Source organism: Lethenteron reissneri, chromosome 34 (genome assembly GCF_015708825.2).
Source record: "Lethenteron reissneri isolate LAM-NWPU_2019-01 chromosome 34, ASM1570882v1, whole genome shotgun sequence".
Classification (NCBI taxonomy): Eukaryota; Metazoa; Chordata; class Hyperoartia; order Petromyzontiformes; family Petromyzontidae; genus Lethenteron; species Lethenteron reissneri.
Window position 1 is genome coordinate 13,448,172 of NC_083812.1, and position 15,445 is coordinate 13,463,616.

The 15,445-nt window shown below is 56.6% G+C and overlaps 1 protein-coding gene across 5 annotated transcripts in view; it reads right to left on the reverse strand.

Annotated features, from left to right (window-relative positions):
- Positions 1-15,445, reverse strand: part of LOC133350688 (zinc finger MIZ domain-containing protein 1-like) — a 197,479-nt gene that overhangs the window by 19,275 nt on the left and 162,759 nt on the right. For 4 of the 5 annotated variants that reach the window (XM_061565321.1, XM_061565320.1, XM_061565318.1 and 1 more), the window contains 2 exons: positions 5,112-5,256; positions 3,067-3,184 (listed from right to left, as the gene is read on the reverse strand). In XM_061565321.1, coding sequence (XP_061421305.1) covers positions 3,067-3,184; positions 5,112-5,256 — 263 coding nt within the window. Of the gene's footprint in view, positions 1-3,066; positions 3,185-5,111; positions 5,257-7,950; positions 8,081-15,445 lie in introns of those variants that run through there. The other variant, XM_061565323.1, reaches the window with a different exon arrangement.

Genomic DNA, 15,445 nt, shown 5'->3' on the forward strand with positions numbered 1-15,445 from the left:
TTTCGCTCCAATTTTCCCACTAATTACACGTTTTTAATTCTTAGCGCAAATGTAGTTTGATTTGACTTCATTTTACCGAGCGCGCCACCAGACAAGACGGCTCCCCGCTGCTGGTGTTGAGCATCAAGAGGCGCGACGCTGCGTGGGGGGCTCGTGAACGCAAGTGTGGGTTCGTGTGGGGGGGGGGGGGGGCCTGATGAAGATGATGATCATCATGAAAACAATCAAAGAGTCAAGAACCCCGGTAATGCCACGTCAACGGCGAAGGTGTCGCCGTCCTCGAGCGAGTTCAATTCTCAGGTGGCGGTCTTGATCCTGTGATGGCAATTCCACATTACTGTGGTTGGGACCAGCCTATCCACAAGACAACCGCCGTTCACGCACTACCGACACATCATCTCAAGGCCTTCTAACCGAGTCAGTATGGTGCCGCTGTGGCGCACATTTGTCAATAACACTGTGGCCTGAATACAAATTATAAAATGGGCGACGTTCTGTATACTTTTCACACAGGCCAAAGAGGCTCAAAGCGGCCTCTCTCTGTGTGCTGTGCGAGAGACGAAAGGCCTCTGTCCCACGTGCTTCGTACAAGGGCCATTTCCCGAAACACGTTGCCAGCTCTGTCATTTTCGTTGACTCGGTAATGCAAGTCGCTGTATTGTCACGGGCTGCGCCGTGTTGTTGTTGTTGTTTGACGTGCGTCGCTTACACGCCGTGGCGTCCTTGTGCTACACGTGTTTCGTCGGATTAATAGCTGCGCGCCGGCGGGCGCACGCTTGTGTCCTCTGCGTGCCCTGGGTCTCCCTTGTAAAAGACGTGCAAATCTCAGTGGGGCTCTCTCTTTCTCGCGCGGTTAAATAAAGAACTCCGTCTGTCTAAACACTGCCTGCGAGCCGTATCACAGTTGGAGATCGGCAGAGAGTCGAGTCTGGGAACAAACGTCACGAGTTCATCCTCTGTACCGCCCACCACCGCCACCACCAGCCTTGGCTAAGGACAGGAGATCGAGTGTGGACATTGGCGGCCTTAATAGGCACTTGCCAACAGCATTTTCAACAACAGTCTGGGGGATCTATATCTTTGTATACATTTCTTGTGCATGTGTACGTATGTGTCGGGAGAAGTAGCGTAGCGGTTAGCGTGCTGCGCGACCCGAGTTCGATTTCCGCTCACAACCAATAACAGTGGAGAATATTTGAACCGTTCCTGGGCCTCCCTTAAGTTGACTCAGCCTTAATTGAGGCAGTATAAGTGGGGAGACAAAGGCGGCCAGGCGTGGTACTGGCCACCCACCCCCTGGTGTGTCGTTTTTCCGAACTTCATAGTTGCTCGCAAACAGCACTCGCCCCAAAAACGTGTTAAGGCTATGCGGGGTATCTTTATTATCTCGATTTAAAGCTTTCGTGACTGCAGGGATTCAGGTCTGTCGGAAAGACATACGCTGTCTTTCCGACAGACCTGTTCTTCACCTGAGGACGGCTGCTTGCGTTGTGGCCGAAACGTCGTGACAATTGTATTTTATTATGTTAAATTTTTATTATTTTATTATTTCCCTTCTACGTGACTTTACCGAAAGAACCAAGAAGATGAATCTTTATATCTGTATACATTTGTATGTGTGTCTGCATAAGCATGTGTGTACGGGTGGGGTACATGTGTGTGTGGTGCTGTGTTATTTATCAAACTTCACGACCGACCTTCAGTGACCTTCGTTGTATTCTCAACCATTCATAACATCAGTGGTAAGCTGTGAAGTTGTATCTGGCCTGTCCTAGGCTCCCCTAGGTTGACTCGGCACCTGGTGCTGAGTGTGAACATCAGCAGTGAAGAGACAAAGGCTTCCGGGAGTCGAGCTGGCCACACCACACCCCTCTGCGCAGCGATGGCTTAATAACTCTACTCATTCCAACAGTTAAATCGGGAGCTGTTTTGTCTTTTGTGTGCATAAATGGTCAACTCTGCCTTAAATGAGCACCTGGTATGGTGTGTAAACAGTATAATTGGGGAGACAAAGGTGGCTTGGCATAGTAATGGCTACCCACTGTCTTTTGTGCACGTCTGGCTGAGTAAATGTGTACGTGTGTGTCTTTGTGCACGCTCATTGATTTGTGTGTGTGCATGCGTACATGCATATACGAGCATGTGTCCATGCGTAGCGTGTGTCCGTTGCCTATCGCTGCGGCTAAAAATACGCGCGTGACTCTGCGCAGTGATAGCCGTGGGCGCAGAGCACCGAATAGAAATTCTGACCTTGGCCTCGGTCGCTCCTGACGCACGTGGGCCGAGTGCGTAGGACACGGCTGGCACGTGTCCCGTGTCCGTGCGTGTCCGTGCGTGTGCGTGTGCGTGTCCGTGCGTGTGCGTGTGCGTGTGCGTGCGTGCGTGTGTGCGCGCGTGCGTGTGCGTGCATGCGCATGTCCGTGCGTGTCCGTGCGTGTGCGTGCGTGCGCGTGCGTGCGTGTCCGTGCGCGTGCGTGTGCGTGCGTGTGCGTGCGTGTGCGTGCGTGCGCGTGCGTGTGCGTGCGTGTGCGTGTATGCGCATGTCCGTGCGTGTCCATGCGTGTGCGTGCGCGTGCGTGCGTGTCCGTGCGTGTGCATGTCCATGCGTGCGTGTGCGTGCGTGTGCGTGCGTGTGCGCGTGTGCGTGCGTGTGCGTGCGTGCGTGTGCAGCGGTAGCGCGGTGGTCGGCCTGCTGCTCTACGAACCTGGCGACCCGAGTTCGATTCTCGCTTACGGCCAACGTCAAGTGAAGAATATCTGAACCAGTCCGGAGCCTCCCCAAAGTCCCTATGTCGACTCAGCCTTAAATGACCACCTGGTGGCAGTGTGTAGCAAATGTCAGCACTGGGGAGACAAAGGCGGCCGGGCACGATGCTGGCCACACCACCCCCTCGTGCGCCGTGTTGTTGTTCACTGGGGCTCGCTAACGGCATCACCTTCTTCCCCAAGTCTGCGTCGGGCTACAGGGGGATCTTCATCTCTCTCACTGTGCCACATGTAGGCCTACCCACACGTGCACTGTGCGCGTATATCTGCTGGCGGTGTGTGCGTGCGTGAGTACGCCACCTGGCTCTGCGTGGTGTTGGTGACGCCCCACACCGTGGTGACGACGGAGAGCGACCCCGGCGGCTGGTTCGGGTTCTGTGGCCACGGCACGGACTCGTTGTATGTGAATGGGCCGTCCCTGCGATCGCGCACGCGTACACACAAACGTACGCGCACACACAAGCGTACACGCACAGACACACACACGCACAGACACACGCAGGGAGTCTTCAGCAGGTCACCCCAGCGCGACGGCGCTCAATCGCGTTGCCGAGCTTGACGCGGCCGCTTTACTCATAATATTTACGCGATGTCACAATTAATTATAGTCACGTTATCGGGGCTACGAATGCGGGGATTAGAGACCTCAACAGAGAAGTAATTCTAACCCAGTGACGTCACCAGGCACACGTGCCAGGTACAGGTGCACTTCGATGCCACGTGGATCGTCGGCAACAAGGGCTCGCCAGCAGGTCATGGGGCAGACCGGGTGTTGCGCGTTAACTGATTTGGGGGGCGACTAGCGTTCACGCAGCACCTGCCCCGGCCACACCGCGTCTCGGTTAAACCTCCCGCAAGTACGGGCCGGCAAGCACACCGCACGCTGCACACGCACGCAACCTCACGGCACGATTCCGCCCCCGCGTCTCAACCTCAGCAGCCACTCCAATTGAAATGTCACCGTGTACCCCCCCGTGTAATTAGCGCCGCCCTCACACGGAGCGCAGGGCAGATTCAATTAGCCCGACAGTCACCCGCTGCCTCACCCTGCGCACGACAAACAAAGCCGCGGCAAAGCCCTCCCCACTTAATTACTCGAGAGGAGCGGCTAATGGCGGCGGTGGCTGCGGCGTGCTGCCGCCGCCGCCGCCGATTCCATTTCTCGGTCACAGAAACCGCGGCCGCATTGGGGCTGGCCGCGTGCGTGCGTCAGGGTGTGTCTGTCTGTACCGTGGGGAGCGGTGGCACAGCAATTAGCGGGTCGCGCTACAAATCCAGTGACCCGAGTTCCATTCCCGCTCACTGCCAACACCGGTCAATTGAATACCTGGTGTGGTGTGTAAACATCGCCACTCGGAAGACAGAGGTGGTCAGGTGTGGTGCTGGCAATCCACGCCCTTGTGTGCCGTGTCGGCTTTCATAGTTGCTACTCGCAAATGGCACTTGCCCTAACAGCCGGTTAAAGGCTACAAAAGGGGAACCCTTGTGTTCGCACTGGTGGTGTTTGGTGACTGTTGGTGATTGTTGCAGGGGGTGGAGAGCGGGAGGGGTGGATGCCGGCGAGCGACGGTGAAGAGGGGTGGATGCGGGCGAGCGGGGGTAAAGAGGGGTGGATGCGGGCGAGCGGGGTGGAGAGGGGTGGATGCGTGCGAGCGGGGGTAAAGAGGGGTGGATGCGGGCGAGCGGGGGTAAAGAGGGGTGGATGCGGGCGAGCGGGGTGGAGAGGGGTGGATGCGTGCGAACGGGGGTAAAGAGGGGTGGATGCGGGCGAGCGGGGTGGAGAGGGGTGGATGCGTGCGAGCGGGGGTAAAGAGGGGTGGATGCGGGCGAGCGGGGGTGGAGAGGGGTGGATGCGTGCGAGCGGGGGTAAAGAGGGGTGGATGCGGGCGAGCGGGGTGGAGAGGGGTGGATGCGGGCGAGCGGGGGTGAAGAGGGTCTGATGCGGGCGAGCGGGGGTAAAGAGGGGTGGATGCGGGCGAGTGGGGGTGAAGAGGGGTGGATGCGTGCGAGCGGGGGTGAAGAGGGGTGGATGCGGGCGAGCGGGGGTGAAGAGGGGTGGATGCGTGCGAGCGGGGGTGGAGAGGGGTGGATGCGGGCGAGCGGGGGTGGAGAGCGGGAGGGGTGGATGTGGGCGAGCGGCGCTGGAGAGCGGGAGGGGTGGATGCGGGCGAGCGGGGGTGAAGAGGGGTGGATGCGTGCGAGCGGGGGTGAAGAGGGGTGGATGCGTGCAAGCGGGGGTGAAGAGGGGTGGATGCGGGCGAGCGGGGGTGAAGAGGGGTAGATGCGGGCGAGCGGGGGTGAGGAGGGGTAGATGCGGGCGAGCGGGGCTGGCGAGTGGCTGGTACCCGTGCGGAGGCGGGAGATTGGGCTTCATGGCGTTCATCCCCGGCTGCATCGGGGTGAGCTTGGCGCCCCCCTCGCTCTGCCGCGTCTTCTGGTGGCGCAGCAGCAGCAGGCGACCGAGGTCCTCACACCAGGACGACAGCAGCGCTGTGATTGGGGGGGGGGCACACAAGGGGGCGAGAGGCGGAGGGGGATCACAGGGATGAGTACGGTCACTGGCGGCGGTGGCGGCTTCGCGGTTCTATAACGTATCGGAAATCCTGGGGGCGGCTATAGGATTCCTTTAGGTGTCGTTTAGGGATTTTGCTGTAATTGCTTTTGGGGGGCGCGATGGATTTTTCTGAAATGGGATGCGCGATGGATTTTTTTTGCGGCGAGAGGAATGCGGCGTTGAGACGTGGGGGGGGGGGGGCAGTACAGCGAGGAGATCCATGCGGCACAACCGCACATAGCGAAGATAAGCGCCACGTGGGGCACCGTGTCGCGCCACTGCACGCAACGTGTAATAACCACGACGGAGGATGTGTACGTGCGTTGAACTTCTGTCGCACCGTACGTAGCCAACCGCGCTAATCGGAGGCGCGGGGCAAGGACGACAACACTAAAAATAGCAGTCCTAACGAGATGAGCTTCCAATCGAGATCCGAAATATTTCTACGCGTGGTATCTTCACCGCAAATACACCATGTCCCCACCACGTGCCACCGTGTGTACCCACAACACAACGCGCAAGGGCACACACACACCACGTGTCCACCACCAGCGCACGAAGCGACACGCGCATCGCAGTCAGCAGAGGGCAGCAGAGGGCAGCGGAGGGCAGTGCGCGTCCCACATAGGCTTCACGGCACATTTGCTTGATTACACATTCACGCGCGCGCGCGCGCATGGAAAGATGTCATCTGTTTAGCCAGACAGACCGATGGAGCAAGTGGCGTTAGCGAGCACCTATTAACGTCGGCATTGGCACACGAGAAGGTGATGATGCGTTCAGTACCACGCCTCGAGCCAACCTCTCTGCCTCCCACCCCCAGGGCTTCATCCCGCGCTGGTGTTGACACGTCTGAACCAAGTACTCGGTGAATACCGAGACAACCTCAGGGGAGAGAGAGGCTCGCGACGGACTGAGCTACAATACACTTGCGACTGATGCTATAAGCTGCGCTTGGGAATCGAACTCGGGTAATCGGTGGAACGTACAAGGCAGTCCGCCCCCGTCACACACACGTCTTGTGCGTTGTACATGCCCCGTGGACTGAAATAGCTGGGGCTATGTACACACGAGTGTGTGCTTGTTTAACCGGCTGAGAACGCAAGACAGACGAGGATAGTTTCATTTGCAAGGAGTGACTTGGGATGGAGTGACCCACAGCGCTAGTTTGTTACACAGCTACCGGCTACTACCACTGGGGTATGAATGTGGTGTGTAGTAGGGCTGAACGATATAGGGGAAATATCTAATTGCGATTTTTCTGACATCTTGCGATTTGCAATAAAAAATGTAAGTCAAGCTTCAGGTCAATATTCACTGTGTAATAGATTTAAAACATGTGATGGAGCATTACCGCATGATACCATAAAATATGAATAGCTTCCAACATGCATTTATTAAAATGTTTGAATTGAAATAGAACAATCAAACATAGAGCAATTGTTAAATTAAATTAAAAAAAGTTATAATAAAAATAATAAAACAATTGCCATAAGTAACAGGACTTTTCAAATCGCAAAAAATCGCAGCCTTTGCGATTTGCCAATCGCATCGTTTCAAATTGCAATTTCGATTTGAAATCGATTAATCGTTCAGCCCTAGTACGTAGCCAGTATACTGCGGTATAGCTACCGGCTACTACCACTGGGGGATATGACTGTGATGGGTATTCAGCACACTGTGGTATAGCTGCTGCTACTGCTGCTGCGTTACCGTGAACACTCGTCCACGCGAGATGCAGCCCCGTGGCCCCAGGGGATGGAGAAGTGAAATGTGGCTGTAATCAAGGCTGCATAGCAGCAGCAGCAGCCAGCACACGCGTGACACACACACACACGCCGCGCTATCTCTACACACACACAATGCAGTCGTCCTAGTACACGCTACAACGCGCACGCTACAACGCGCCCACGCTACAACGCGCGCACGCTACAACGCACATGCCCACGCCGTCCACGCGCCCGTGGTGTACACACGCTAAATAGAGACGCGTCAAGATGTCACGGCCAGAGACGTTGATGTCACCGCTGCGTGTGTGTGTACAGACCAGAAATATGTATTGTACACTCAATGTACACGTACATAATATACACACTATAGAGAACCGGACACTACAGCGTGTGTGTGTGTATATAGTACACACGATGTGCGTGTGTTTGTTGACGTGTGTACGAGGATGTGTGTGTGCGTGTGTGCTTCGAGAGGTGTGGTGTGTTTAGGGCTCAGTGTGTGTGGAGAGATGCGTGAAGAGATGCGTGCCGGGCGTGGTGCTGGCCACACACCCCCTCGTGTGCCGTGCCGGCCTTCATAGGTGCTCGCTAACAGCACTTGCCCCTACAGTCTGTTAAGGCTACACGGGGGATCTTTGTCTTTGCATGGAGGTGTGTGTGTTGGGGGAGATGTGTGGGTGTGTGTGTTGGAGGATGTGTGTGTGTTGGAGGATGTGTGTGTGTGTGTTGGAGGATGTGTGTGTGTGTTGGGGGAGGTGTGTTACGCTGCGCTACAAACCCGGCGAGTTAAATTCCCACTCACGCCCCAAAAAACAGTGGCGAATATCTGAACAGATCCTAGGCCTCCCCCTAGGTCGACTCAGACTTAAACGTGTACCTGGTGTGGCGTGTAAGCATCACCTTTTGTGACGGTGCTGGCCACCCACCCCTCGGTGTGCCATTCCGGTTGTCATAGATGCTCGCTAACAGCACTTGACCCTAACAGTATGTCGAGGCTACACGGGGGATCTCTATCTCGAGACGTGTGAGTGTGTGTGGAGAGTTACATGTAAGGCGTTGTGCGAGTATTGGCGAGGGAAGGGAGGTGGGTGGGAGGTTTGGGCCAAGGCATTGATGATGTGGCTCGCAAAGCCAAGATTTAGCAAGATGCGAAAAGGAGGGGGGTGAGATGGGTGGGAGAAGTGGGAGAGGGGGAGGGGCGGGAGAGGGGGAGGGGCGGGAGAGGGGGGGGGGAGGGGGAGGGGCGGGAGAGGGGAGGGGGGAGGGGATGGAGAGGGGGAGGGAGGGGAGAGAATCAGAGAGTGAGAGGCGGTGGGGGCAATGAATGAATGAGGTGGGGGGGTGGAGAGAGCGGAGAGGGACGGACACAAGATGACATGGCAGGGAGAAGGGTGGTGACAGAGGACGGGTGGTGGTGGTGAGGAGGAGGGAGACGCAGGGAGAGGCGGGGGAGGGAGAGAAGGGGGAGGGGAAGAGGGAGAGAGAGAGATGGGGGGGGGGGTAGAGTGAAATGGGGACGCTGCCAGCTGCACAGACAGCCCAACCCCGTCACTACAGACACACACCACCTCCAACACACCCCACACACACACACACCTCCAACACACCCAGTCAGCCACAGACACACCTCCAACACACCCCACACACACACACACCACCTCCACTCAGCCACAGACACACACCTCCCACACACCCCACACACAGGCACCACCTCCAAGACACCCACTCAGCCACACACACACCACCTCCCACACACCCCACTCAGACACACACACCACCTCGAACACACCCCACACACCTCCAACACACCCACTCAGCCACACACACACCACCTCCAACACACCCCACACACACCTCCAACACACCCACTCAGCCACACACACACCACCTCCAACACACCCCACACACACACCTCCAACACACCCCACACACACACACACACCTCCAACACACCCCACACACACCTCCAACACACGCCACACACACACACCTCCAACACACCCCACACACACCTCCAACACACGCCACACACACACACCTCCAACACACCCACTCAGCCACACACACCACCTCCCACACACTCCACTCAATCACACACACCACCTCCCACACACCCACTCAACTACACACACACCACCTCCAACACAACCCACTCACACACACACACACACCTCCAACACCCCCCACTCAGTCACACACACACACACCTCCAACACCCCCCACTCAGCCACACACACACACCACCTCCAACACACCCACTCAGCCACACACACTACCTCCCACACACACCACTCAATCACACACACCACCTCCCACACACCCCACTCAGTCACACACACACACCACCTCCCACACACACCACTCAGTCACACACACACCACCTCCCACACACCCCACACACACACACCACTCAGTCACACACACACACACACCACCTCCCACACACACCACTCAGTCACACACACACCACCTCCCACACACCCCACACACACACACCTCCAACACACCCCACACACATACACACCACCTCCCACACACCACTCAGACACACACACACCACCTCACACACACCACTCAGACACACACACACCACCTCCAACACACCCACTCAGTCACACACACACCACCTCCCACACACCCCACTCAACCACACACACACACACCCCTCCACTCAGCCACACACACACACACCTCCACTCAGACACACACACACACCACCTCCACTCAGACACACATACACACCACCTCCAACACACCCACTCAGTCACACACACACCACCTCCCACACTCCCCACTCAACCACACACACTCCTCCACTCAGCCACACACACACACACACCACCTCCAACACCCCCCACTCAGCCACACACACACCACCTCCCACACTACACGGCCACACACACACCTCCAACACCCCCACTCACACACACCACCTCCAACACACACACACTCAGCCACACACACACCGCCTCCCACACTACACGGCCACACACACACCTCCAACACCCCCCACTCACACACACCACCTCCAACACACACACACTCAGCCACACACACACCTCCAACACCCCCCACTCAGCCACACACACACACCACCTCCCACACCCCCCACTCAGCCACACACACACCACCTCCCACACTACACGGCCACACACACACCTCCAACACCCCCACTCACACACACCACCTCCAACACACACACACCGCCTCCCACACTACACGGCCACACACACACCTCCAACACCCCCCACTCACACACACCACCTCCAACACACACACACTCAGCCACACACACACCTCCAACACCCCCACTCACACACTCCACCTCCAACACACAGCCGACCAGGGCAGAGCACGGGGTCGGGGCGGGTGTCGATGTTGACGGTGGAGGTGATGGAGGCGATGGAGGTGATGGAGGCGGTGGAGGTGATGGAGGCGAGGGGTGGGAATGGCGATGAGCGATGATGTCAGGAGGGGAGGCGGAGAGGGAGGGAGGGAGTAGGCAAGGGGGTTGGAGGGATTGGTGAGGAGGGGTTGGTGAGGAGGGATTGGTGAGGAGGGTTTGGTGAGGAGGGAGGGAGGCAGTGAGGGGTGCTGCAGGCGGAGAGGGAGTGCGGGCAAGAAGCGGGAGGGAGAAGGACGCTGGAGAGAGAGGGAGGGAGAGTGGGGAGGGAAGAAGGGGGAGGGAGAGTGAGAGGGGGAGGGAGAGGGAGGGAGAGTGGGGAAAGGGGGAGGGAGGGAGGGAGTGAGAGGGGGAGGGAGGGGGAGGGAGAGTGGGGAAAGGGGGAGGGAGGGGGGAGAGTTGGGAGAGGGGGAGGGAGGGGGAGTGAGAGGGGGGGAGAGGGGGAGGGAGGGGAAGTGAGAGGGGAGAGAGGGGGGAGAGGGGGAGGGAGGGGGAGGGCTGCAATTGGGTGGGCGGTGTCATTGCCCGTGCATCTGTTGTTGCTGAACACGAGCCAGATTGGCGCCCCACTCCGTGGACCACGTGACGCCGAGATGTTTGTACGCGCGCGTGTTCACCTCTTCATACAAACACAACGCTGCACACACACACACGCACGCTGTACACACACACACACCAGCGTGCGTGTGTGTGTGTGGGTTGCGTGGCAGTGGTTTGCGCACTGCGCTACGAATCCAGCACGACCTGGATTGCATTCCCACAGCCGTGCACACACCAAGATTTGGCAAGTGGCATCCGAACCTGGCCTGGGCTTCCCCCCCTAGGTCGACTCAGCCTTGAATGAGTAGCAGATTGAGTCTCAAGAGGTCCTCGGTGCCCGCGAACAGCGCTTACCCCCCCCCATCTCATGACTCGGTAAAGGTGAATCTGCATCACGTGGAGTCTGCTGCCGTGTGTGTGTGTATAACGCTGTGTGTGTATAACGCTGTGTGTGTGTATAACGCTGTGTGTGTGTATAACGCTGTGTGTGTAACGCTGTGTGTGTGTATAACGCTGTGTGTGTGTAACGCTGTGTGTGTGTAACGCTGTGTGTGTATAACGCTGTGTGTGTGTATAACGCTGTGTGTGTAACGCTGTGTGTGTGTATAACGCTGTGTGTGTGTAACGCTGTGTGTGTGTATAACGCTGTGTGTGTGTATAACGCTGTGTGTGTAACGCTGTGTGTGTGTATAACGCTGTGTGTGTGTAACGCTGTGTGTGTGTAACGCTGTGTGTGTGTATAACGCTGTGTGTGTGTAACGCTGTGTGTGTGTAACGCTGTGTGTGTGTATAACGCTGTGTGTGTGTATAACGCTGTGTGTATAACGCTGTGTGTGTGTGTAACGCTGTGTGTGTATAACGCTGTGTGTGTATAACGCTGTGTGTGTGTAACGCTGTGTGTGTGTAACGCTGTGTGTGTGTATAACGCTGTGTGTGTGTATAACGCTGTGTGTGTATAACGCTGTGTGTGTATAACGCTGTGTGTGTATAACGCTGTGTGTGTGTGTGTGTAACGCTGTGTGTGTATAACGCTGTGTGTGTAACGCTGTGTGTATAACGCTGTGTGTGTGTATAACGCTGTGTGTGTAACGCTGTGTGTATATAACGCTGTGTGGGTGTGTATAACGCTGTGTGTATAACGCTGTGTGTGTAACGCTGTGTGTGTAACGCTGTGTGTGTATAACGCTGTGTGTGTATAACGCTGTGTGTGTGTAACGCTGTGTGTGTGTAACGCTGTGTGTATCACGCTGTGTGTGTAATGCTGTGTGTGTGTATACCGCTGTGTGTGTGTGTGTAACGCTGTGTGTGTGTGTAACGCTGTGTGTGTGTGTACCGCTGTGTGTGTGTGTACCGCTGTGTGTGTGTAACGCTGTGTGTGTGTGTAACGCTGTGTGTGTGTATAACGCTGTGTGTGTGTGTAACGCTGTGTGTGTGTGTAACCCCGTGTGCCCCTACAAGGAGCGGTCTCCAAACCGGCGGTGGAAGTGTCCCCACAGTTCCGTGGCGAGATGACGATGACGACGACGCTGATATTCTTAGGTTTTTTCGGTAAAGTCACGTAGGTAAAACATCAAAATTAATAAAAATAAAATAAAACAAAAATCACGAGGTTTCGGAGGCAACACAAGTCTCCGTCATCAGGTGGGACCGTCACAGCCGGATTAGCTGCATCAAGTGAGACGCTGATGCGGCCGAGCGAACCTCTGAGCAAGATTTTAACTTTAAAAAAATGTTTTACTTCTGACTGACACACCAACACCCAGCCTGCACTTATATAAACACACAACAACAACAACAACAACCGCCATCCGCCACTAAGTGGCGGTGACGCCACCACGGCGCCTGTGCCAGGCTAGGTGCACGTTGAGGCCACGTGAAGTGTCGAACGCCCGCTCGCAGGAGGTCACGGGGAAGACCCAGGTGCCATGGGTCGACTGACCGGCAGATGCACACCGCCTGTGACCCCCACCGTGGCAACTTGCAGCACGGCAACAACGCGCAGGGGCACGTAACACTGGAGACTTTGTAACGAGCAGTTTTCGTTCAGTCTCGGAGAGAATGATTCGGAGAGAATGATTCGGAGAGATCGAATGATCGAGAGAGTATTATTCTGAGATAGAACGATTCCTCAATCGAATGATCGAGATAAGAGAACGACTGAAAACCTAGGGACGGAGCGGGCAAGGCGGCACGCATCCAAGACAGGCGCCAACAATTTTCCCGAGCTCTGCGGTTCTATATTGATATGCTCCAAGCGAACACACCGTGTGTGTGTGCGCTACGTTGCAGCGATGTAACAGCCCCGGCACAACACGCGGCGGCCGGGGGTGCTGGGACTCCCCAACCGCGCTACAGTCAGAACTCACAACAACACCTCAAGGTGGCGTTGCTAAGGAACCGGTGATGGGTGGGTGTGCTGTTCCACTTTGCCAATTCATCGGCGGCTACTTTTGGTTGGGGCTTTGACTCGATGTGTACAGACGCACAGATCTCCCGCGGTAGCCAGCAGCAGCAACAATAGGCCGCACCATCATAGGGAGCTGTCATCCTTGTTTTGTTCGGGGGGGGGGGGGGGGCACGATGAGAATGCTCACTCTTGCAATATTCGGCTTAAACAGAAACAGCTGAACCCTCCCTCCCTCCCCCCTACGACACACGACTCTCCAACCACAACTCTCCCAACGTGCACGCAGGCAGGCAGAGCAAGCAGGAAGCTGTGTACAAGCATGGACTTGTACACACGTAAACACATATTGACACACACACATCATAGAATGTGCTGTTAGCGAGCACCTATGAAGGTCGGAACGGCACGGGTAGCATCTGGGCAATACACCGTGCACACCCCCCCCCCCCCAGCCATTGCAATACCGTACAGAATCATCGAGTCCACACAGACAAAGCTCCCTCGTATAGCCTTGACGGACTGCGAGCAGCGATGAAGGCCGGCACGGTACACGAGGTCGTGGGTGGCCAACACCGACCGCCTTTGTCTCCCCAGTGGTACTCTTGGGGGGAGGCCCAGGACCGGTTCAGATAATCGTCACTTGGTGTTGGCCGTGAGTGAGAATCGACGCTCTAACCGCTACACCACCGCTCACACACACACAGACGTTCACATACAGACACATGTCAACACGAGCACACGTGTAAACTAACACACAGCCCACCAACGTACACCACGTGACGATGGCACCCACCACGTGACACACCCCACTACTCACTAACCCACCATGTGACACACCCCACTACTCACTAACCCACCACGTGACACACCCCACGACTCACTAACCCACCACGTGACACACCCCACTACTCACTAACCCACCATGTGACACACCCCACTACTCACTAACCCACCACGTGACACACCCCACTACTCACTAACCCACCATGTGACACACCCCACTACTCACTAACCCACCATGTGACACACCCCACTACTCACTAATCCACCACGTGACACACCCCACGACTCACTAACCCACCACGTGACACACCCCACTACTCACTAACCCACCACGTGACACACCCCACCACTCACTAACCCACCACATGACACACCCCACCACCCCATCACGACCACACTCGCCGCTCGGGAGAGATGACGATAACTATGGTGGTGATTATACGCCACACGATCACTCCACATTACTACAGAACCACATCCCCACCCAATCCACCACCACACACGCCACGAAACCACCACCACAAACAACTCCACCACCACAACCAACTCCACCATCACACCCCCAACTCCACCATCACACTCCCCCACCCCCAACTCCACCCCCCCACTTCACCACCCCAGCCCAACACCAGCACACACCCCACCCCCCCAGCAGTAGGGCCCAGTCTGGAGGACCCAGGGATCCATTGATTTCCTCTGGCCGCGGGCCTTCATTATTCCAGGCACACTCGCCCGCGTGTTTAATGCCTCTCATCCCAGCGCCGCGCGTTCCTGTTTACACTCTACACAGACAAAGGTCCCCCATGTAGCCTTAACAGACTGGTCGGGCAAGTGCTGTGAGCGAAGGCCGGCACCTGCACACGTGGCGGTGGGGGTGGCCAACGCCACGCACGGCCGCCTTTGTCTCCCCAGTGGCGATGGTTACACACCGCACCAGGTACTCATTCGAGGCTGAGTCGACCTAGGGGAGGCCCCGCATCTGTACAGATAATCGTCACCGGCGTTGGCCGTGAGCGGGAATCGAACTCGTGTCGCCGGGTTCGTAGCGCAGCGCGCTAACCGCTGCACCACCGCTCCCCATACTCTACGAAGCGGGCACATACATACACACAAATACACACACACATACACACACGCACTGTGCGCCACTGACCTCTGTTACTCCCACTGGTAGAAGCTTCCCTGCATTAGGAGTGAGTCTACGGTTTCCCTGCTTGCGAACTTAATTCATAACCATGGTGGTGGTGATGGTGGTGGTGATG